At 40.7% G+C, this 25,151-nt stretch overlaps 2 protein-coding genes across 4 annotated transcripts; one reads left to right on the top strand and one right to left on the bottom strand.

The window, feature by feature from the left end:
* Positions 1-405: 405 nt before the first annotated feature.
* MENG (S-adenosyl-L-methionine-dependent methyltransferases superfamily protein) lies at positions 406-7,005 on the top strand. 3 transcript variants are annotated; one of them, XM_010252863.3, is made up of 8 exons: positions 406-706; positions 880-944; positions 1,135-1,225; positions 3,401-3,489; positions 3,934-4,067; positions 4,158-4,219; positions 5,288-5,387; positions 6,734-7,005. In XM_010252863.3, the coding sequence occupies exons 1-8, from the start codon at positions 548-550 to the stop codon at positions 6,832-6,834; spliced, it is 801 nt and encodes a 266-aa protein (XP_010251165.1). In that variant the 5' UTR covers positions 406-547; the 3' UTR covers positions 6,835-7,005. The 3 variants fall into 3 exon arrangements, with proteins under 3 accessions (XP_010251165.1, XP_010251166.1, XP_088757744.1); XM_010252864.3 differs by having other exon boundaries at positions 6,738-6,880; XM_088901618.1 differs by having other exon boundaries at positions 3,934-4,219.
* Positions 7,006-7,235: 230 nt separating this feature from the next.
* CRK2 (cysteine-rich RLK (RECEPTOR-like protein kinase) 2) lies at positions 7,236-14,197 on the bottom strand. Its single transcript, XM_010252865.3, has 8 exons — positions 13,996-14,197; positions 9,946-10,770; positions 9,666-9,779; positions 9,269-9,408; positions 8,885-9,095; positions 8,344-8,578; positions 8,045-8,195; positions 7,236-7,928 (listed from the first exon to the last, which is right to left on the bottom strand). Exons 2-8 carry the CDS (start codon positions 10,703-10,705, stop codon positions 7,584-7,586), a joined length of 1,956 nt encoding a protein of 651 aa, XP_010251167.1. The 5' UTR covers positions 10,706-10,770; positions 13,996-14,197; the 3' UTR covers positions 7,236-7,583.
* Positions 14,198-25,151: the final 10,954 nt, after the last annotated feature.

The following is a 25,151-nucleotide window of genomic DNA, read 5'->3' as shown; positions in this document are numbered from 1 at the left end:
AACCGATCAGGTCGGTTTTGCTTAACACATAGTTGGTTTCGGTTTTAGTTTCAATTTCAGGTAACCCGACTAAGTCGGGTCAATTGAAAAAATCTCAATAAATCGACCCAACCCGACCCGTGAACAACCCTACTTTGTCATTTATTTTGCAAAAAGTCTTATATATATTATATATGTTCAAATATATACGGATCGGGTTTGAAGTATTAAGCCCAGGCCCCATCTTAAAATTTGTAAACTTGATGAGTAAACCGACCCTCAACACAAAACCCAGGCCCAAAGCCCGAAATTTCCGAGTCGGGCCGGGCTGAAAGAATGATCACCCTAATTTGAACTATTGATCGCCCGTTTGTACGGATAAGCTACAGCCTCTCAAATGACTGACTGACAGCCGATAGCTTTTTTACCAAACACACCACGGAAAGCCTGAAGACGCAGCGCTTCATCCCTCTCAGGGGCAACCTCGTCAATGAATTCCAGCTTTTCTCTTCCAGGCTGAAAGAAAGCCGACGGAGGAGCGAGGATAAGCCGAAGCAGAGTACCGGGGATGGCTTCACTCCTCCTTTGTCATTCTCCGTTCTCCGGTCACTGCGTTGTACCCTTTCGTTCAAAAAGTAAAGTCTCATTCTCCGGTGGTTATCGGTCTGTGCGATGTGCAGGGGATCGCCAAGCACTCTTTAGCCGCATTGCTCCCGTCTACGATAACGTCCGCCACCTGCACATTCTTTTCATTCCATACCCCAAACTCGCTTTTATTTATTTATTTATTTATTTCTATTTCAATTAATTATCACCGGCGACGACTTATTACGTTCTAATAGGGCGCCAAATTGTCCTGCGGAAGTATACAATCTGACTATTAATTATTTTTTTTTTCAGCTGAATGATTTACTGAGTTTGGGGCAACATCGCGTGTGGAAAAGGATGGCCGTCTCCTGGAGCGGGTATGCAATTTTAAACTAACACTTTCAATTCCATTTTTTATCAAAAACATCAAATTTTCTTGTTAATTAATTAGTTTTCTTTTCGTAGTCTTTTTCTTTTCATTTTTTTCTATGGTTTTTCTGTAGTTATTACCCAGAAAGAAATTTTTATTATTATTGCTTTTGAAATCGTGACATATAATTCTTGCAGGGCTAAAGAAGGAGACTGCGTGCTTGATTTGTGTTGTGGAAGTGGGGATCTGACATTCCTTTTGTCAGAGAAAATTGGATCTCGTGGGAAGGTTTGCCTACATACTTTTTCTTTTTTCCTTTCATTTTATTTTTACTATTAATAATTAATAATGGTAAACATTCTTTTTTTTTTCTTTTGTTTTTATTATACTAGTAAATGTGGACGTGCTTGCAGTTGTAACTTTAAATTACAAAACATACCTTTGTTTTCTTTACAATGACAATTATTATTAATTTATTATTATTGTTGGTGTTGTTGTATTATTTTGTATTCCATTTTCATCATAAATAAAAGTAAATTTTATTTTAACAATTTTTTATTTAATATGATGAATATATAACATTAGAAATGTTCCCAAATATTTTTGACGAAATTGTATACTTTTCAATTTTTGTGTTCTATCTTTTTTAAATATTTATTATTCAATTATGACATCACCACGAGTTTACTTGAAAAGTTTGATCATTGACCCACCATCTAGATAGGAAAGTAGCCTTGCTTTCAAATCAATTTTAAATTATATATTTCATCTACATTATATGAATAACGTTTGTTTATCATACTTAATTTTTATTTGATTCTTTGTACCTTTTTATTTTTTAAAAATTTATTATTTTACTATAACATCATTGGTTAATCCATTTGACCCAAACAACTAACCTACCACCCCAACCATTTATTATTGTATTTCCATCATTGATAAAATTATGTATAATACTTATTTTTGTTCAATATGATGAATGTATAATATTATAGATGACCTAATATTTTATTTTATTTATATATATAACATCAAATATGTGCCCAGATTGTTCTCTAATTTTTTCTTTATTTTTGTGATTTTTTGTTTTTATTTTAAAAATTTTATTATTTGACTATGACATTATTTAATTTAATTTCAAGGTTTATCTTAGATTTGTAATTTCATTTTCATTGTTAATAAAAATATTTCTTACATTTCATACTTAATTTTATTTAGTATAATGAATAAATAATATTAGAGATATTCTCAATTCTTTTTTCTTGTACTTTTATATATTATTTATTTTGATTTTTTATTATTTGATTATGGCATTATTGGTTAACCCATTTGACTCAAATGGTTGAATTGCTTACCCACCACTGGGAGGGATGAAAATGGTTTTATTTTCAAATTATTTATTTTTATACTATTAAAATCAATGTTATGGTTTTAATTAATAGAATTTAATGATGAGAAAAATATATCTTAAATATAGGATTTAATGAGAGAATATACCTTAGATATGAGACTTAATGAGAGAGAATAGGAAAACAATTTTATTTCCAATTGGTTTTAAATTTTATATTCCCTTTCCGTCATTAATAAAAGTATTTCTTATTTATCATACTTATTCTTGTCTAATATGATGAATATATGATATTAAAGATGTTCCCAAAATTTTCTTTAATTTCTATATTTTTTTTTGCATTTTATCAAGTTTTAATTTTTTATTATTTAACTGTGGCAACAATGCAACATGGGTTGGCCTATTTGACCCAAATTGTTTAATTTCTTACAACTACATAAAAATACTGCTTTTCCAAGTCAGTTTCAAAAGTACAAGTTTTTATGTTATTAGAATTATTTATGTATGGATTTAATTAGTGGAATTTAATAATTAAAAGAAACAAAAATGCCTTAAATGTATGGTTAAATGAGGGTGAATGAGTTAATACCTTAAATGGAATTTAATGAGAGGGAATTGAATGCAATGAATAATAGTATTCAAATTACATTTTCTGCTCTGATAATAGATAGGGACCCTATTCCAAAAAGGGGTATTTTAGTCCAAAAAATTTCCAGAAATCTTAGACCCTATTTGTACTTTTTATAGTAATATAGATAGATAGATTTATTTAATCTTTTTTTCTTTCAACAATTTGGTGGTCTTTGTTTACTGTTATTACTCACCAGAGCTCCATCCGAGGGCCTCTGTCAACAATTCAACCATGTTTGAAGTGACAAGCTTTTCTACACATACAGTAATTTGGGTCTGTTGGGCTAAAAGCCTGAAACTCGTCCACTGTAGGAAGATATGGATCCCATTTCATCTCTTGATGGGGTCAGACCTCAAGACTAGCAGACCTTGGTTTTCTTTATTTATCCATAAAATGTTGGCTGCCTGTTACTTCAAACCGTAAGTTCAGTTAGTAGTTAATGGAAGTTGCATTTTCTACTTGATAACCTGGTTACAATTCGCAGGTAACTGGTCTTGACTTCTCAAAGAATCAATTACTGGTGGCATCCTTTCGACAAGACTTGCTTTGGAAAGCTTGCTACAAAAACATTGTGTGAGCATTGGTAAATCTAGCATTTGGTCAGAACACTAACATCACTACTGAACCAAAAATTGTAAAGCTTCTTTCTCAAGCTTCCTGATGAAGCTTTCTGTTTTTTTGAGTGTGCTCAATATGTCACGGACTCACAATTTTAAGTTGCCCATTGTGCACTGTACTTCAGGGGGACTTAGAGATACACATTTTTAGTTCAACTTTTTATGACTAGACTTAGAGATGTACACATTTTTAGTTCAACCTTTTATGACTGGACTTAGAGATATACACATATTTAATTCAACCTTTTATGACTGGACATAGAGATATACACATTTTTAGTTCAACCCTTTATGACTGGATCTGAGTCATTGAAATTTAAATTTGCATACTTCTATCGACCAGCGAGATCAACCTTCTTTTCTATTTTCATACTTAAATGATTAATTACAACAATTGCAGATGGGTTGAAGGTGATGCACTTGATTTACCTTTTCCCAATGGTTATTTTGATGCAATTACTATTGGTTATGGGCTGCGGAATTTAGTGGATAGGAGTAAAGCCATGAAGGAAATGTTTCGAGTCCTGAAACCAGGTACTTTTATTAACTCCCTATTTTGTTTCTTAAGAAAGAAAAATTGTAGTTTGTATGGTAGGATTTCTAAACTTATCCTGAGCATTTCAGGCTCCAGAGTATCAATTTTGGACTTCAACAAGAGCACAGAACAATTTACTACCACAATTCAGGTACTTATCACAATATATCAAGGCATTGCATGCAATCTTCATTATTATTGTATTCGTTGATTTCTTTGAAATCAATACTGCATTGCTATCCTCATGATGTAAAGAGTTTCTTAGATTACTTTGGACTGGTCTATCCATTAGATCCAGATGCATGACATGAAAGGTTTACTGATCATGGACTGTTACACTGATATATTGAAACAAAATTGCATGGGAACATTGAAGGACAGATAGCTACCCAATTTTGAGTTCATAGAGGCATAAAGTAATTGACTAAACTCAATTAGGCCTTATCTCAACTATATGGAGTTGGCTACATGAATCCTTTTCCGCCATTCTTCTCTGTTCAATGCCTTGATCATTGTGAAATTATGGGCCTTTAAATCATTTCTAACTACCTCAATCCATTCCCCTTGCTCTTCTAAACTCTTCAACTTGTAACAAATCACTTCTTCTCATTAGTTGTGTAGATGGCTTTCTTTGCACATAACCAAACCATCTTATTCTACTTTCTCTCATTTTACCACCTATAGGAACTACTTCTACATTACTTTGGACCGGTTTATCCATCAGATCCAGATTCATAACATGTATACTGACCATGTTAGCCTTATAACCATTTTATAAGGTTTTCCATTTGTCTTAAGTGGTTTTCTCCCATCGCATAGAGCTTTGGATGCCCCCCTCCAATTTGCCCATCCTGCTCCAATTCTATGGGCGACATCCCACCTCACTCTCTCCCTTGCTATGGATTATTTGTAGAGGCATAAAGTACATGAAAAGTTAACTAGATAATTTGGGAGTTCATATTCAGACTGGTGCATCCATTATATCTTCTTTCAATCTTCTTGATGGGTGGCCTATGTTGCTATTTAGTATCTATTCCAATTTGAGGAAATGTTTTTGTTGCTTTTTCCTCTCCCATTAATTGTTTACAACGTTATTATTTTAAAATTTTTAATTTTGTCTAGGGTATTGACAAGTTTTAGTATTTCAAAATCTTAATTCCATATTTTATTTGCATATATTGGTAAAAAATGATGATATTGAGCATTTCCATTTTGCAAGGAATGGATGATTGATAATGTTGTTGTTCCGGTGGCAAGCAATTACAACCTGGCCAAGGAGTATACATACTTGAAAAGTTCAATCCGTGAATTCTTAACTGGTAAGGTCTTGGTGAAAATAAACTGTCTGAGAGGTGCATGCATGTGGAAATTATATCGTAAGAATATAATATTGACTATAGGACATTTTATCTTTATTCAGAAATATTTAACAAAGGATCCTTTCATTTCAATGTAAAATGTATAGATAAGTTATCAGACTGAAATGTTTCAGTTATTTTTGTCCCTTTCATGCAAAAAACTTAATTTCTGTACATTTACATCAGAACAAAAAAAAATTGGAAGGGAGGTGAAAGACAAAGTAATTCTGTAAAAGGGGTGAAAATAATATCTGAAATATTTCTCTAGTGAGGATTTTAACGTTTCATCTTTTTTGTGGTGGGGGGGGGGGTTCTATTTTTGATGTAAAGAGATTTCTGCCCACAGAGCCAAACAAGAATTGGTAACAGGTTTGGGTAGACAAGAAGGCACGAATAAATATGGAAAATTGAACTTTTAATCCAATGGTCAGAAGAAACCCTTTTTCAGGCAAGTGTAATATCAAATATTGAATAGCCAAAAGTACTTGTGAGAGACACTAGAGAAGGTTAGGCACAGTCTGATGTTGAACAGCAGATTGCACAGCTGGCCAACTGAGGGGGTTCCCTACATGGTGGATGTCTCAGATATTGTTCCTCCACATGGCAGAAATATGGCAGGCAGGAAGATCCTTATTTGACCAGATTAGGGAACTTTTTCCCAAAAAATCTGCCTGCAACTCAAGTGTCATTGTTATTAATCGTGATGTGTATTGGATTCCTACAACAAGGCTGCCTTTCAGTTATTGCATTTGTAGATATGGGAGAGTAGGTGCAAGACCTGGTGTCCACATCTGTCAGGCCAACTCATCTCCATCATGTAATCATGTGCAAAATTTCTTCCATGGAAACTTCAAATAGTTAAGTACTATGTTGGTACATGGTTCATATGAACTTGTTCCAAATCCTAGCGGGAAACTGTGGCTGCTCTGCACAGATAACCTTTATCCTGTATGAAACATGTTTATAGTATGCTTGGAACTTACGAACTTCTTAATGAGTGATCCTCACTATAGTTGTTCATTTAATGATGATAAACTATTTGTTGTATAGGCTCTGTTGTTATCAATGTAAAGGGAGATTTTTTTTTATTAGATTGAAATGTTTCAGCAAAAACTTTCACCCTTTTCCAAAGTAAATGGTGTGCTGCACACAAAATGGGACCAAGTTCTTAGTGAATGATCCTTGCTATAATTGTTTCATTTAATCGTCAACTTTTTATTAAATAGGTTCTGTTTGTTCCAGTGTAATTTGAGTGAGAATATGGAGAATGGAAAGTGAATATAATATTCTACAATGTTCTGATGCAGGCAGAGAGCTAGAGGAACTTGCCATGGAAGTAGGATTTTCCAGTGCCAAACATTATGAGATAGCTGGAGGCCTCATGGGAAATTTAGTAGCAACTCGTTAAATAGGAATTTCCACTTGCTTCGCATTCTCTTTGCAAGTTTTCCAAGTTTGTTCAGAAGAATGCAAGTTTATCATCAGTTAAACTGCAACTTTAGGTTAAGAATTCTTTTGTAATCTAAATCCACAATATTTACATTGACTAAAACAAAATATACTTACTGGCTTATTGCAAGTTTGCAACTCGAGTAAAAATATTAAGCAACAATCTTGGTGCTATTAAGATAGATGACCAGGAGATACCCCAATAAGAAATGAGCACATCATGGAGGGATTAGAGATGACTCTGATCAGTGACAAGATGAGGACTGAGACGATTTGGTCATGTACATCGTTGACCAACGATTGCACTGTTACAAAAATACCTAGCTGAGCTTTGTAGGGTCCTCGAAAAGTTGTTGTCTAGTGAATACCCTAACTAAAAGACCAAGAGAATAATTTAAACCAGTTTACAAGCTGGCATGCATTCAATAAGCCAAAATTCAATAACAATAGTAATAAAGTTTATTAGTTCTACAAGTTTGCCTTTCATTCAAAATTTTCTCTCAGATCAGCTCTTCTCTATCATCAGCTTGTCAACAGTATATGATTTGTCAAGCTGTTGCATGCCAGCCCATAGATCATATATTGCTCGCAATTGATTCAGCGGTGTGAAACTCTACTTTCTTGTTGCTGGAGCTTTTAATTGAAGCAGCATTAGGTGGAAGGGTGTTTCCAGTATGAGGTAATTCTTTTATTCACATTTCTATGATTTCACCTGGGATAAAACGAACTGTAGGAGACACTGGCAACTGAAGGCGAAGATGTGGCATGAAGATGTTTACATGGGTTTTCACACGTGTCATTGAACTCCATGGTATTTTCGTCGATAAAAGGTGGGTTGGTCGGTGCTGGGAGGTCTTCGTCTTTCTTTAACATCATATGTAGTGCCTTCGACATTGATGGCCGTAATGAAGGGACCTCTTGTGTGCACAGAAGTCCCACATGTACCACCCTCAAAATATCCTTCTTAATGGTGCTGTTGATATCATAGTTATGCAGCATCAAATTTGGATCAAAAAGGTCCTCTACTGTTCCCTCTTGGAATTTCCTCCATACCTGTTGCACCCAGTTGCAATGGGGAAAATGAAGAAAATAAATGGTTAAACTTGAATTATGCAAGCAGTACAGAGAATGGTAGATATGAGTACAAGAAAACTGTTCTAGAGACTTACAGAATTGACAAGACTGTCCGAGTATTCAGATGTTTTACTTCTATTGTTTTGTCTTCCAGTAACAATCTCTAGCAAAAGCACTCCAAAACTATAGACATCTGCCTTTTCTGTTAACTGACCATGAGCTAGGTACTCTGGAGCCATGTATCCTCTTTGGATCCAAAGAAAGGAATCTAAATTTATACTCATTCAAATAAAAATTTAATATCTACATGCATATGTACCAATCTCCCTAATTGATAAGTTTACAATAAATGCATGTCAGAGTGTGGAAACGCTCAGAAGGAATAGAAACTTACAGAGTTCCTGCAATTGCAGTGCTTATGTGACTTTTATCTTCTTGGAAAGACCTTGCTAACCCAAAATCAGCAATTTTCGCCCGGAGCTTTGAGTCCAATAGGATATTACTGGCTTTTATATCTCTATGGATTATTCTGATCTTGTTGTTCTCATGAAGATACACCAAACCTTCTGATGTCCCTACAATTATTTCAAATCTTTTCTCCCAGTTCAATGCTTTCCCTCTGTTTGAGTCTATTTTGCCACAAGACAATAAAATAATTATACACTTGTTAAATAGTTGTATCTTGTAAGAAAGAAAACACGAAGACAAATTCAAATAATTTAGAATCTACCATACTTCACAGAAGTAGCAATTGTTTAGTAGTATTGGTAGTTATCATTGTTCAAAGGAGTAGATTGAAGATCAGATGCTATGTGCTTTTAGCTTAGCTCAACTGTATGGAATGGTGAAAACACCTATTTTTGGTTGTTCAGCAATTTTTTTTGAGCACTGTAATCGTAAGAGGAAAGGACAATTACTGAAGTTTTATATCATACCAAAGAGGAAGCGATCAAGGCTCTTGTTTGGGAGGAATTCATAGACAAGAAGGCTTTCTGGTCCGGAACAACTACAACCCAACAGCCTGACCAGATTTTTGTGCTCCACACTGCTTATAATATTAACTTCATTGTAGAAATCTGCAGCTCTATGTTTGTTGTTAAAAAAAAGCCTCTTTACAGCAATCTCTCTTCCATCAGGCAGAACACCCTACAATGGAGGTGATTAATTTAATTAAAGATGCAAATAAAAGAAGATAATAAAAGCAGTTTGCTGAAATCTTAAAAATTCTGACTTATTAGAAGTTAGTGTTTGTAATTCCACTCTTTAAAGTTACCAGCAACTGGTGGTGATGCGCAGTTGCACATCTGTAGGCAAATTACCTTGTAAACTGTCCCAAATCCTCCATGCCCAAGCTTGTTGGCGTCATCAAAAGATCCAGTGGCCTTCTCTAGTGTAGAGTACTTGAAGTTCAAGCTACTGTCATTAAGGGTCTTTGCCAGTTTTACTGCATCATTTGAACCTGGAATCCCAGAAAATAAATACAGAAATTCAGAAAAAGGAAAGCCAGAGATCACCATCATTGTTCTCAACTAGGTTAGAACGTAGTTGATTGCCTCGTTAAAGCTCTCTGTTTAGAATCTTTTAGAACTTTATTGCTCTGAGATGGTAAGTACTAGTTTCTGGAAGTGATGTTTTTACAATCCAAAAACATAATCATGAAAATTCAACAGAGATAGGAAAGTTAATAATACGTTTTCAAGTATTGTAGTATTGTACCTCTTCTTTTCTTTTGTATTCTTCTGTGTCTCCAAATATAAGTCCCGATGGCCACTCCAACAGCCACGACGGCTACAGAACTTAAAATAGCAACTACCATCACTACTGTGTTCCCTGCAGAAGCCACATTGCAACAATCAGGTAATACAGCTTATTACGGTATTCATAAGTTGGTGTTGAGTCACTGCTGTAAATGACAATTGACTGTGTTATCATATTTGGTCCTACACATCGAACTGCAATTTGAATGGTGTTGAAACTGCTGAGGCATTGTGGGTACCTTTGGAGCTTCCGTTAGTCGTCTCAGAGTTCAAGAAATCTTTGTCTGAGTACCTCATGAAGCAACCCGTATTCAGAGCCCGACCCTCTGACCATGGCAAGCATCCTGTGACAAAAGCTGATGCGCTGTCCAAACATGCTCTGCAAGAGCTAGCATTCAATGTCTTCAAACAATTGGCCAGAACATAAGCCGACTGATTCACCGACCCAGAAACAGGCACTGCAGCCCTGGCGTAGCCTCCATTATTTGGTGCGGCCGCAACTGCTTCAGAAATAGCCCGTCTGGCCGACTCTTGGAACCTCTGTCCCATCCGGGTGGCATTCCCACACACGGGCTGGTCATTAGGACCGGTGAACTCCTGGAAAAAGCTATAGTTCTCTGCCCGCATAAAGCAACCGTCCAAAAAGATGCGGCCCCCGTTGTAGGGGAAACACTGGGGAAGGATGGTACGAGCCTCAGCGTAGCACAATACACAGTCGAGCAAGGAGAGGTCCCCATAGCATTGGGCAAGGCCGAAGTTAGCGTCAGGTCCTGAGCCCACGACTGAGGTTCCGAAACCAGTAGTGCGCATTTGGTCACTGATGTTCTCCATGGTGGCGACGAAGTTGGGGACAAAGGCGGTGGTATTATGCTCTTTTTGATGCCCGCAAAAGATTTTCACTGTTTGGGTTCTTGGGTCTCCTACTGTTGCTTTCAGTAGTAGAGATACCATGAAAAAGAAGAGGAAAGATAGCAAAGGAGCTGAGACCGACTTCCTCATCTTTTCCTAAATTGAGTGTAAAGTGCTTTGCTTTCTTCTTCTTCGTTCTCTTTTGATGCTTTCGTCTGTGGCAGAGAGAGAGAACAGAATAATCAGCCTAATCGAACTGGCAACAGTGAACATCGCTGTGTTTTGTGATCGATTCCTGCAATTGAATATTTTATAAAAAAAATCCTATCCAATCGTCATGAAATCAGAAGAGTTAAGACTGATAACTATGCCATGAGGGAGGATGGGGGTTGATCCAGCGTCCCCTCTCTGATAATTAAGGTGTGTCAATGTCAAGACAAACGCTTATACAACCTCGAAATTTATTTTTCCGCTGCTCATTAAAGTTGATTTAAGTACAGACACTGTAAAGAGTAGTTGGACATTATATTTATAATTTTATTGAGAAATTTATTCGAAGGGTTTTGGGATTTTCCGTTCACATGGATTCATGAACTAGCCTCATCCATCCTAACTCAAAAACCAGATTTGTTTCTCAAAGGCCGTGCTTCACACTAACTCCAAAGTACATCGTAGCCGTGCATTTTCCAGTAATGAAAGAGATTTTCTTAATAAACGGAATCCCTTAAGTCAACATATGACCTGTAAAGATTTAAAGGCTCTTTTGCCAACAATCAACAATTAATCATGTATTATCCTCTTCAATATCCACAGCAAAAGTCGGCAACCAAATGAAAATCAGAATAATCTATTCTATATTAAATTTATGAGTAGATGTACAAATGTAGAAATGAACATTCCAGAGAGCGCACCACCAAATGAACACCCAAACAATCAGCAATGCAATCCAACCACCATCACTTCAGACATTTATGCAGTTGATTTTGCAAGTATGAAATGCTCCCAATCGTGTTCAGTGAAAATCATACATCCTTATCAATCTTAATTAATTGAACACCCAAACAATCAGCAATGCAATCCAACTACCATCACTTCAGACATTAATCATCATGCTCGCACCCAGCCCCATCCCATGCCAATATGGGTTTCGCCTAAAGAAAACCACCACCAAAGTCAATGCAATGCGAATCTCCTCCACCTCAGTATACGACATAGCTTTTTCTATTTTATACCTAATCCCAGCTCGTTTCATAGGATCAGTGCAGTTCATCATTTTTTTTTTATTTGTACGTAACAATAGCATACGTGTGGAGGTGCGGTATAGAGTACAAACTAACCTAGCGTATTGATTTCGTACAAAATACAATAGTTAAATCTTAAATTGTGGGGATAATTTTGTTATTTCCACCCAATAGCATACGTGTGCAAGTTCTATGCACTTTATCACTACTGGAGTGAAAAATCATTTTACAGTCTACAGAACAACCTTACCATGGCGTTCAGCTAATTCTTCCTCTTTTAAATTATGATACATTAAAATTAAATGTCTTATTTATTGGTCCAATAATTGATTCTCTCAACGTAAAATGTCACATTTAATGATACATCTTTCGTAATGAATATTTATATTTAATGAGAGATGGGGGTCATCTAAGTCTTAACTAGTAATAATATCAGTGACTCACATAGTAATATCACCCTTTCCTCCGTACTTCCTATATGGCTTAAATCGGGTCAATTTTGGATCAGAACCAGTCGTATCCGAATCTGATCCAACCATTGAAATTCCAAATCCAAAATATCCCATTCGGATTTAATTCGGATCCAGTTTCTTCTCCTTACAAAATTTTAAATAAAAATAATTATTTTTTACATATACATATTATAATAAATGGGCTTCTAGGATGATATCGGAAAAATTTGATGTTTCTCGATTAGTATCTTGTATTTTGTGTCTAGTGTCACTTTGGTTCCTGAATTTTAAAATGCGATAATTCAATATTGAATTTTTAAAATGTGATAATTCAATACCTGCCATTAATCATTAGTTAACATATCGTTAAGTAACATTTTAAAAGGATATAAATGCCTTTCGAGTGTCATTTAATTTTCTTTTTCAATTATCTAAATATTGATAAAAAATTAACAGTCCCAAATCCTCGCTTCTTCCATTAAAGAAAGTTGGGATTACGTTTGAGTGGACATTCTGCTGATCCCAACTTTCTTGAATAGAAGAGGCAAGGATTTGAGACTATTAATTTTTTATCAGTGTTTAAATAATTAATAAAGAAAATTAGACAACACTCGAAGGATATTTGTGTCTTTTTAAAATATCACTTAACAGTTAATTAACAACTAATTAACAATAGGTACTAAATTATCATATTTTGAAACTTTAGGTATTAAATTGTTACATTTTAAAATTTGAGGACCAAAGTGACTGTAGACCCGAAGTACAGGATATTAATCGGAAATTTTCCCAAATGTAAATGTTCTCCCAACAAGATCGTAATAGGCATTTTAATTAATAGCTAAATGACAGATATCACTGTTTGACTGTATTTTCTGACCAGAAGATGTTGCCGTGTCTATACTCTTCAGGTGAAAGAAAGAAAGAGTAGAGTGGATTTAAATTCTATTTCCGCCACAAAAATGAAATAACTGATGTGGGAAGGAACGAATACCAATTCTACCAAGACATGGAATTCATGATTTTCCAGATTCCGAGAGGCTGAAACTGAAAGAAGGGTCCAAATGATGGAATCTCGAGATTCACGGAATTGGCAAATCCAATTCCATTTCGGCCTTGATTCCAAATCCCCCTACTCGAACTCTATAGTCTCAGGTCTCACCACGTCTGAAGTCTGAACCGCATAACCAGTAAAGCAGTAAAGACTGATCCCGTTGACACACCGGAGTTATTCCCCCTGATCTTATGGGTAACCACGATATGAAATTATAGGAATTCTTATGTGATTCCAACTGTAAATTATAAATTATAAAAAAAAATCCTAGAAAAAAGTTTGAATAACGAGATAAATTAAGTTCTTCATTTTATCAGCCAAATATCCAAAATCTTTTAACTACAGAAAGAGCCGGAAGAACTGGTTACTTGTAAGATCCTCTCCGGAAGAATAGACTTTTTTGACGTCTGAGAGGAAAGACGGTTTTACAGCTTGATCTTACAGAATATAGGATGTTGAGAAGGTTTGTTTTCTTCTTTTGCTCTTTTTTTAAGCATCTTTTCAATCCACAGGATTCTAATCATTATTTATTAATTGCACGTCTTTATACCTGTGTTTCTTTCATTCGAAAAGTTCAAAGAAACCGCAAGTAAAACCGATCTTAACCGCGATCAACCATCGGAATTTAAGATCACAGAAAATAATCTGAAATATATTTTTGCAAATATATCGAAGAAAAGACGTTCAATGATGTACCTCTGTTTTTCCTATTTCTGCTCAAAGTAAAACCATCGATCGTTGAGCTCTGAGAAAGATCTGACTCTTCTATTTCTGTTCTTCCTTTCCATAAAAGAAAACTAAGAAAAAATCCTTCAACGATACTCTGTATAAAATGCAACCGAAGGAGAAAAGAGAAAGAAAGCCTCTAAAGAGGGTTGTTGAAGAAGAAAGCGATTACGCGAATTGAATTCTGCGACTAAATAATCTTATTCTTCGGAGTTCGGAGTTCGGAGTTCGGAGTTCGGAGTTCGGAGTTCGGACAGGACAACAGACACGCTTGCGCGCAAGAGACGTTGGACAAAATGGAAACCGCTTTTCGATATCTACACTTTACCCATTATCTTGCTCCATAATTCCCAACCTGTCCATATTTCCCTTTCTGCTCCACCGTCAAAAAGTGCAGAAGTTTTCCGGTGATAGAGGATATGTTTGTAATTTTCTAGAACGCACGGTGGGTCCTATTACTATTAGGCTGCCGCGTTGTAAGTGGCTAGTGTCTATTGCTGGAATGACTTTGACTTTATTACCTCCTAAAATCAAACCCCTCAAAATCTAAATCCAATCCTTATGCTCCGGTCAACCTAGAATTTGCCCCTTGTTTTTTAACAAAATATCCTAAACAACCCCATCAGATATACGTGTCGTCAAGAGTCAATAAAAGTGATGTTTTACAATTTACAGCCCCCACCCCCACACCCCGCACAAAAAAAAGAAAAAAGAAATGAAGGGGTATGGATTACAATTAAGCCAAATTTTCAAATTTATTTTCAGCCAAAATCTACAATATAACAATATATCCACCGCACCGTGTAATTGGTTGGTTGAATGTACGATTAAATTAATTTTTCAAATTTAATTTTAAAGGCAAAATATATGATGAATCATGAATCCATTGCACTGTGCACCAAAAGATGTGATTGATTGAATATATAATTAAGCCAAATTTTCAAATTTTATATTAAGGCAACATGTGCATGCATCCACCGCATTGTACTACTGCAAAAAAATGTGATTGGTTGAACGCAGTAATAATTATAGTTTGTTAAATGTAAAAATATACTCTTTATGAATAATTTATCAATGAAAAGTAAGCAGGTCTTAATGTGATTATTTGAGATCTAAATTTAAGATGAAATTAATATTAATGAATGTATTATAGTTGAATTCTAATTTTTATTTAGGATAAAATATTTAGGAATGGCAATAGGGTGGGGCAGGATTGGGTTTTGCCTCCTTAACCCCAAACTCAAATGCCCCACTCCGAATCCCTGTGAGGTAAGAAATTCTAACCCATCCCTGCCCCCATAGGGAACGGGGTCCCCGAATTTGCCCTGCCTTCTATTAGTCATTCTTATTTATATACTTAAAAATTTATTTTTTCTTATTTTTTTTAAACATATTTAGAACTACTTGATATAATATAATATAATATAATATATATTAATAGTATATATACATATATACTGATGAGGGCGGATTTGGCCCTCCAATGATATTATGATACATGGCATCTCGGAACAAGTAGGTGACACCTGGAACCACTTAAGCAATAACTTGTCTTAGCCAAGTTGATGGTCTCCCACCTGGTGGTCTGGCCCAGGCACGAACTGGCGGCCTGGCACAGGCGCCGAACTGGCGGCCTGGCCCAGGCGCCGACCTGGCGACCTGTGGGACGTGCTCACCGAAAAATTCGGCATGCATATCCTAACACTCTCACGATCCTTGGAAGTTGGCACATGTGTCGAACGATCTGGAGGGTGGTCAATGTGCATGGCGGTTGCCTCTGGGAATCTCGGACTACTTAGACGACTTTTCGAAAATCTCGGATGCGGTGCATGAAGTCCACGCCAAACAAAGCCTATTTAAAAGCACCAACCCCAATGGCATAGGGGGGCAAGTAAGCATATTCTAGATCTCATACTTTGTGATTTTTATCTCGCAGTCTACTATGAGAGTACTGACTTAAGCATCGGAGCGACCTCGCCGGGTTAGCCATCCCGGGTCCTCTGACATTGATTCCTTGCAGATCTCTAAAGAACTACGAAACTCAACAATCAATCCAGCTCGCCACCAGGCAGCTCGGCCCTTTGGTCAGCTCGACAACTAATAGGAAGCTCGGCCCTCTGGTCAGCTCGGCACTCTGGTCAGCTCGTCACCTAACCTGCCTAGCTTGGCCCAATCAGTTCGGCACCTAACTTGCCCAGCTCGGCTCAGTTAACTCGGCACCTAATCTGCCCCCAACTCGGCATCCAGGTCCTCATCCAACAAAAGTTCACTTCGGCCTTTGAGCCATCGACCACTTGGAAGCAGACCAAATGACGAGGTACTTAGCATAAAAAATTGATTCATCACATACATACATATATACATGCATACATACTGGAAGGATAACCCTTCCCCTCTTGATCGGAGGTGGCGACATTACCGCAACAATCATGGTAGACTTGATCGTGGTTCATTGCCCCTCGTCCTACAATGCCATCCTTGGCAAGCCGACCCTTAATGCTTTGTAGGCCACGGTCTCCATGTTCCACCTCGCCATGAAGTTCCCCACCGAGTATGGAGTGGGCGTGGTGCGTGGAGACCAAAGAACTGCAATGTTAATGCTACTTGCTCTCATGTCGGGGACTACGCCCAGCTACAAAAACATTGATGGCCGATGCCTATGATCTAAAAGACGAGGTAAAAGCACAGTGCGGCCAACCTGTTGAAGACCTCGTCTAGGTCCCAATCAATGAAGAAGACCCCGAGAGGACGGTCCGGATTGGCTCTCTCCTAGATGATCGCCTCCGGGAAGAGCTTGTGCAGTTCCTGAGGGACCACACTGACGTGTTTGCCTAGTCAGTGGCGGATATGGCGGGGATCGACCCTAAAGTCATCACGCACTACCTGAACGTCGACCCCCACTACCGACCTATCAAGCAAAAGAAGAGGAGCTTCGCAATAGAATGGTGGCAAGTGATCGCAGACAAAGTGCAAAAGTTGCTCATCGTTGGCTTCATTCGAGAAGTTAAATACCCCGACTAGCTGGCTAACGTGGTAATGGTGAACAAAGCCAATGGGAAGTGGAGGATATGCATCGACTTCACTGACCTAAATAAAGCCTTCCCCAAAGACATCTTTCCTCTATTGAGGATCGACCAACTCGTTGACGCAACGGCAGGCCATGAACTCTTGAGCTTTATGGATGCTTTCTCTGGGTACAACCAGATCCGAATGCACCTTGATGACTACGAGAAAACAACTTTCATCACTGATCGTGGCTTATATTGCTATAGGGTGATGCCCTTTGGCCTCAAGAACGTCGGCGCCACTTTGGTGAATGAGGTGTTCAAAGACCAACTCGGCCGAAACGTGGAAGCATACGTCAACGACATGCTTGTGAAGAGCAAAAAGGCTGAGCACCACCTTTCCGACCTAAAAGAAGTCTTCGATACCCTCAGGAAGTATAAGATGAAGCTGAACCCAACCAAATGCGCTTCAGGGTTGGCTCGGGTAAATTCCTGGGGTTGATGGTGACACAGAGGGGGATCGAATCAAATTCAGAGAAAATGCAGGCCATCCTCAACATGCAATCACCCCGGACTCACAAGGAAGTGTAACGACTTACCGGTAGAGTAGCCGCCCTCACCAGATTCATGTCCAAATTCGCGGATTGGTGTTTGCCCTTCTTCAAAGCCCTCAAGCAACCGAAGGATTTCCAGTGGACCGAGGAATGCGAATGGTCCTTTCAAGAGCCGAAGCAGTACTTGAGCTCACCGCCTCTCCTCACCAAACTAAGCCCAGGGGATGAGCTATTGCTCTACCTCTCAGCTGGGGATGAGGTCGTCAGCTCGATGTTGGTTAAATAGGAAGACCAGGTACAGAGGTCGATCCACTATACCAGCAAAGTTCTCAGCGATGCGGAAACCCGGTACTCCAACTTGGAGAAAATGGCATTGGCATTAGTCACCCCGGCCAGGAAGCTCATGCCATATTTCCAAGCCCACAACATCAAAGTGCTCACCAACCAGCCCCTCAAGCAGGTCCTTCAAAGGTCGGAAGCATCTAGCTACCTAATCAAGTGGAGTGTAGAGCTTAGTGAGTTCGACATTGAGTATGCACCTTGTCCCGTGATCAAGGCCTAGTCCCTGGCAAACTTCATTGCCGAGTGTACCTTTACTTCCAAAGACCCAAACCTGCCGCCACAAGTATCAACTCTACACATGGACGGTTCATCGAATCAGAAAGGCAGCGGGGCCGGCCTCATCCTCCTCAGCCCAGGCAACATTGTGCTAGAGCACACTCTCAAATTCACGTTCAAAGCATCTAATAACGATTCTCAGCTAGTAGTCAACCAGATCCACGACCAGTTCGAGACGCGAACGCCTACCATGGCGAGCTATCTACAAAAGGTGCAAGAGCTCATCCACCAGCTTGAGCACTTCAACATCCAGTAGATCCCTCGAGCAGAAAACATGCGAGCTGATACACTGTCCAAGCTAGCTAGCTCTCCAAAAGCCGACCTCGACACGACAGTACGGTTGGACACGTTGAGCATTGCACCAACGACCCTCCTTATCCTCCCGATACAACATGGTTCATCCTGGATGGACCCCATTACACAGTACATTCGAGAGGGTACACTTCTGGAAGATCGGATAGAAGCAAAGAGGTTACAGAACAAAGCAGCCCGGTACTACCTTATTCAAGGTCAGATCTATCGCCGCTCGCGTACTCTCCCATACCTGAAATGCCTCTCCCTAGCCGAAGCAGATTACGTCCTCAGGCAAATCCACAAAGGTATCTGCGGAGACCACTCTGGCACACAAGGCACTCCGGCAAGGTTATTTTTGGCCGACTATGAAGAAAGACGCAGCTCAGCTAGTTCAGAAATGCAACAGTTGCTAGCAACATTCCAGATTACGTCCCCTTGAAGCCGATCACAAGCCCGTAGCCATTTGCACAGTGGGGTATGGACATCCTTAGTCCCTTCCCCACTGCGGTTGCACAGAAGAAGTTCCTCCAGGTAGTAGTGGATTACTTAACCAAATGAGTGAAAGTCGAAGCTCTGGCATGCATTACCGCACAAAATGCCCGGAACTTTTTCTGGCAAGATATTGTTTGTTGATTCGGTATTCTACGCATCCTCATTACAGACAGCGGGACGCAATTCACCGACCGAAAGTTCAAAGCTCTCTGCACCGACCTAAGGATTGATCATCAAACCACTACCGTATATCGACCCCAGAGCAATGGGCAGACCAAGGTAACCAATCGAACCTTGTTACACGGCCTGAAAACTCGGTTGGATCAGGCCAAGGGAAGGTGGGTCGAGGAACTACCGAGCGTACTCTAGGCATATAGGACTACTCTACGGATGACTACCGGAGAGACACCCTTCAGCCTAACCTACGGGGCCAAGGCCATGGTGCCTATGGAAATAGGCTCTCCGAGTTTCTGGACCGAGTTTTTTGATGAAGACCCGAACGACGAGGACCTCCGCACGGAGTTGGACTTAGTGGAAGAAGCCCGAGACCGAGCACATGTAGGAATGGTGGCATAACAGTAGAGGGTGACGAAGTACTATGATTCCAAAGTCAGAAGACGCGAGTTCAAGACAGGCGACCATGTCCTCCGCAAAGCCATCGTACCCGCACCCAGGGAAGGCAAGTTCGAGCCAAATTGGGAAGGGCCATACAGAGTCACCAAGGTTCTTGGGCCGGGCACCAACAAACTCGAAGACCTTGATAGACAACCAATATTGAGAAATTGGAAAACAGGGAATCTTTGGATGTATTATTAATAGTTTGGTGACTAATGCAAAGTGTTTAATTCAAGCTACACACCCGATTGTCCTACACTTTGCACACACACACACACACACACCACTGTACGCACATAGAGCCACACTACACAACCGTGCTACACCGTCGAGTGACACATGCGTAGCTCGTCGCACCTCACTGACTCAGCTGATCTTTGAAACGGCCTGAGCCCCTCATGCATAGCTTGGCAGCGCATTGCTGACCAAGTAATTCGACTTGGTTGTTGACGGTCGAGCCTAAGGTGGAGAGGAATGTCCCCGCCCACCAAGGCCCGAAGGCGGTCATCAAACTTCACTCACTCACTGACTAATAGTCAGTCAAGAGCTAGCTAAGCAACAACTATCCCTCGAAGGGCCCCAAACGCTCCCGAGACCAGAAACTGAACATCCTAGAGATGAGAGCTCGGAATATACTCCAGCCTCACTAGACGGAGACTGAAGATCTCGATCAAGGCAAGGCCGAGGAACACAAAAAAAAGCATACACACGAGTTTAGAACAAAAGGTTTCATTAAGTTAAACAGTTGGTACAATGGATGAAAGATCGGCATACCGAGCCATTACAAGAACAAGAAAAACAGAGGAACCCGCAGCTCTTCAATCCTCGACAGGGGGATCAATGGCCTCGTCACCGCCCTCACCATCTTCACCATCGTAGTCCCTATTGGCTTCCACATCGATAAGATTGTTCGAAGCAGGTGGAGTGTCTAAGTCATACGGCTCCCAAGTTCGGGCAATCTCACTTAACTCTGGGCAGTGACGCAGAGCCCTCCTATGGAAAACATTGAATCCAGCTTCAAAGGAAGTCGAGGCATACTGGTCCATATCCTGCCGAAGCTCCACCGAGGCCTTATACCGATCCACTGCTTCCTCGGCCACCTCCTGCCTCAGCCGCTCCCTCTCTGCCTTTAGCTCGGAAATCTCATGCCTCATGCTACGCACCACACCCGCCTGCTCAGCCAACTATGCCTTTAGCTCGGCGACCATCTCTAACGCGGCTGATCATCCCCTTGCCGCCCGAAGCTGGTGTAACTGAGCCTTTTATCAAAGTACTCGGAATGCTCCACCTCGTACAGTCCATGCAAGTGTCGGAGGTGGTCAACGAGAGCTATTTCCAAGCACACGTTCTGTGAACATTAGAAGTATCCTTAGCATGAAAAAATCTACTTAAAAGCAACAAGAATGAATACGAGCTAATCTGAGCCGCAGCTTGAATAAGCAAACATTTCAGGGCACTACTTCCAATGCTCGTGGCTTCCTCGATAATGTACGCCATCATCATTCCTCGAAGCAGCTGCTCGGGAACTCCTGGGGTCTCTAGCCCGTCCCTAGTACGGACCGACCAACGTGGCATGTCTATATCCAAGCTACTTCCTCGGTAATGTACGAACCTCCTCAGGATCCACGACGGCGATGTCCTCGTCATCATTGCCCCGCTACCTAACTCTTTTGTGGCGATGGGGCGCTCTCTCAGAAGACCTAGGAGGAGGGACCACCTCGGGGCGGTCCTATGGTGGTGCACCAACCCGGCGCTGCCTTTGTCGGTTCTCTCTCATGCGGCGGATAATTTCTTCCTAGGTTGCCATCTCCACACCTGCATCGCGGAATCAAAGCAATAAGTACAACCCGACTACCCTTTGCATCAACCCGGCGAGCATCAACATCTCTGAGCATGTATGTGCTATCACATCTATCTCGTGAATCATGCTCAGAGCTGACCTCTCCTCCTATGTGAGCGCTAACCACAGAGGTTGGGGTTCTTTCATCCTCAGCACCTGTAGCGTAGTAGAAAGGGGGAACCCCCCAAGACAATGCATGAAGAAGAAAGTCTCATTCCAATGCTTCACAGAATCGGGGGCTCCGACTAACACCCAGACGTTCTTCCTAATCAAAAAGTAGTAATACCCCCTGCTGGTGATGCTTTAATTAAAGGAGGAAGCTCACTATGCCAAGGGTCAGCTCGATATTGCGAACCGCGCAGTACGACATAAGAACGAACAAAAACCTAAAGGAGTTCGGCATCAGCTGCACTTGCAATACTCGGTACCACTCAAGCACCCCGACGATCCCTTCAGGCAGAGGAAATCCCAGCCCGACGTCCAAGCTACTCTCGTGAACACAAATTTTGTCGGGCTGAGCATTTATCGCCATCTCGTCGAGCTGCGGGCACCTCATCCTGAATTCCTCGAGGATATCGTACATAGCTCGGATCTGAGCTATATCCCCAGGGGTCAAGACGCAAGGCATGGTCTCGAACCGACGACTAGATCGCAAGGGAAACTCAACTTCTACCCCAGAGGGAGCAACCTCGGCAGCCTCGAAATCCCCAACCTCCGGCTCATAGTTAGACTCACTAGAACCCAAAGAACTAGAAGCAGAAGAACAATGGGAGGATGAGGAAGACATCTTACTGAACTTAGAGTTGAGGAACAAGAGCAAAGTCCGAGCAACACCAACAACACCTCGCCAAGCAATCTAGGCAACTTCCCTTGCAAATGGCAAAGGAGATATGCCCGTCCACCCCTTCTTATAACCCCCAGGAGCGCAAATCGAAGCCAGATCAACCGCCGCCCTAATGAAGCTCGGGAAGACCAATCAACGCGATTTTTACCACATGCGCAAGGCCTCGAGAACCGAAGCGACGACCTTGACAAGCAACGTTCAGAGCATTAATTGCCCCTGTTCGCCCTTCAGCACCGGTCCAACCGACACCACGGAAGCCCAGGGTTCACCCAGGACCACCGGTCCAATTAACTCCTCGGATCTCCTCAGGACACAGACCAAAGGAGGCCACGCTATAACTCAGTCGAGCACTTCACTCTTCGAATTCGAAACTGGGGGAGTGGTGTTTGGATTCCGAAATTTTAAGAGCAAGTTCCTCAGCCGAAGGACAGACAGCTCAACACCCTTCCTTGGCACACCATGGCCAAGCATCACAATGGCCTCAACACCAAGGCTCGGCCTCCACTGACGCAGCGGAGCCTTCCTCGGCACCTGGCCGAGTTAAACCCCCGACTTTGGAGCTTAGCACACCATGGTCGAGCATCACAGTGGCCTCAAAACCAAAGCTCAGCCTCCACCGACGTTAGAAAGCTCTTCCTTGGCACACCATGGCCGAGCATCACAGTGGCCTCAACACTGAAGCTTGGCCTCCACCGGTGTTAGAAAGCCCTTCCTCGACACGCCATGTCTGAGCATTACAGTAGCCTCAACACCGAAGCTTGGCCTTCACCAGGAATCAGAAAGCCCTTCCTCGACACCCGGCCGAGCTAAGTGACCACATAGCATTTCAGCCGAGGAACAAAGAGCCCTTCCTCGGCTCCCTCAAAAAGACAAACCCCGAAACTCATCTTGACACCTTGGTGCCCTGTCGAGCTACACGACCGTGCAACGCTTTGGCCGAGCACTCCTCCTCCTCCTCGGCTCTAGAATTGGGGGAGTGGTGTTCGGATTCCGAAGTTAGAATTCTTAGAGTTCTGCCGCCGACGATTGAAGGACTCCCTGGCCACAGCCGACATTGCGTAGATCTCACATTCTAGCAAACACCAAGGAACATCAAGTGGACCCGACACTCATCCATACTTCAACTAGAACTCGATTTGGAATTCCTCAACTGAGGAACAAGGTGTCATGCCGCGCTACACCTCGACCGAACACCTCATGCCTCGACATCAGAACTGGGGGAGTGGTGTTCGGGTCATGGCTAAGCTGGTCCAGTGAGACACGTGGCCAACCAGTCATTGCCCGGTTAGTCCAGCCACATCAGCATAGCTCGGCGAGCTCCGCAACACACACTCATTCCACGGCCTTGGCCGGGCTACAACTATTACTGTGGCCCCTCATCTTATCCCCTCAGCCACGTCAGTTACTCGTGGTGCGGATAAGCATAACTACGAATAAAGATGAGTAAGGAAGACAACTCTGCCGGGGATTAGGACTCTGTCCCAAATACCTCGACGACTCACCTCATCTCGACAACCCCGGGAGATTGATCTGACCAGGGCATGGGTCCACAACTATAAGAAGGTATTCCATGCTCAAGGTAAGGGATTCCAACTTCTGACACCCATACTGCTATTCTGCTCGGACCAACATCTTTATAGCTCGGCCCGACCATCTACCACCTTCTACTGACTTGAGTGCCGGAGTGCTAACGCAGGGATAACTCCTCGGGCCTCTAACTTCTCCTTTCTTGATCATAGGTCTTGCAGCATGGCCTCGTTCTTGTAACTCGGCACCACCCTGCTAGCAAGGACTATCAGGTTGCCCTCCTCATTTCACACCACCTCGGATTAAGCAACATCAGTTAATATAATTTCAGAAATTAAAAGAAAATTAGTGCAAAAAGTTAACTATATTTTTCTTCAATTTCAAAATTATATTGTTTTGATTATTTAGAGTTAATTGTTGCTTGCATTTACGGGAGTTGTATCGAAATACTGAATCACCATACTCCATACACCACATCTGGGATTTGTGACGGATCGATGCATTGTAGGGAATTGAAACTGAGATGGTAATTAAGTAATATTGATCCCAGTACCGAATCTAGGACCGACAAATTCGTGGAGCCCACTGCCACGATGATCTGCAGCTTATTTGCCAAAATTTAAAAGGATAATCTTCATCATCCATTGGTTTGGTTGATATATAATTATATATTATATATTTTCTTTAAAAGCAATTCACGCAATGTTTCTTTGAATCGGAAATGACTAATCACGCATTAGATTGCGGGGTTGGTCTTGCATCATATCGATCGTTATTTGATAGAGAACAAGAAAAAAAAAAAGAAAAAGAAATAAAGAAAAGTCCCAACCCAGAGATATGCACTGCTTAATTAAGAAATAAGAATCTTTCTATTATTTGTGATGGGATATCCTGAAAGCTAAAATTCTACATGAAATTACAGGTATCTTGCAATTTAAGGCGGATGGAGAGTAGTGGGCAGGAACTTCAGTTTGGAATTTAACAAAAAAAAAAAAAGTAGAAGAAACATTTCCAATGTGAATGTGCGTCGGGATGTTATACTCTTTTAGAATTTTAATTTATATGGTTTAGTTCTACTTCTATCGTTAGCGTTCGTTAATATTATATCACAATCTATACATATGTGACATCACACGACACATAAAACATTTTGAAAATCCAATATTATCTTCCAGGTTAGCATAATATACCAGTTTACTAAATACATAGTCTCTAACGATTAGGGGTGTTCAAATTTGAATTAGAAACCAAATTTCGATTTTTGATGTGTTAAAAAATCAGTTTTCGGTTTTGATTGGATTTATTTACAAAAATTAACCGAACCGAACCGAACCGAA

This window comes from Nelumbo nucifera, chromosome 3, assembly GCF_055504915.1.
Source record: "Nelumbo nucifera cultivar China Antique chromosome 3, China Antique-T2T, whole genome shotgun sequence".
Classification (NCBI taxonomy): Eukaryota; Viridiplantae; Streptophyta; class Magnoliopsida; order Proteales; family Nelumbonaceae; genus Nelumbo; species Nelumbo nucifera.
This window is presented reverse-complemented; position numbering and strand designations above follow the sequence as displayed.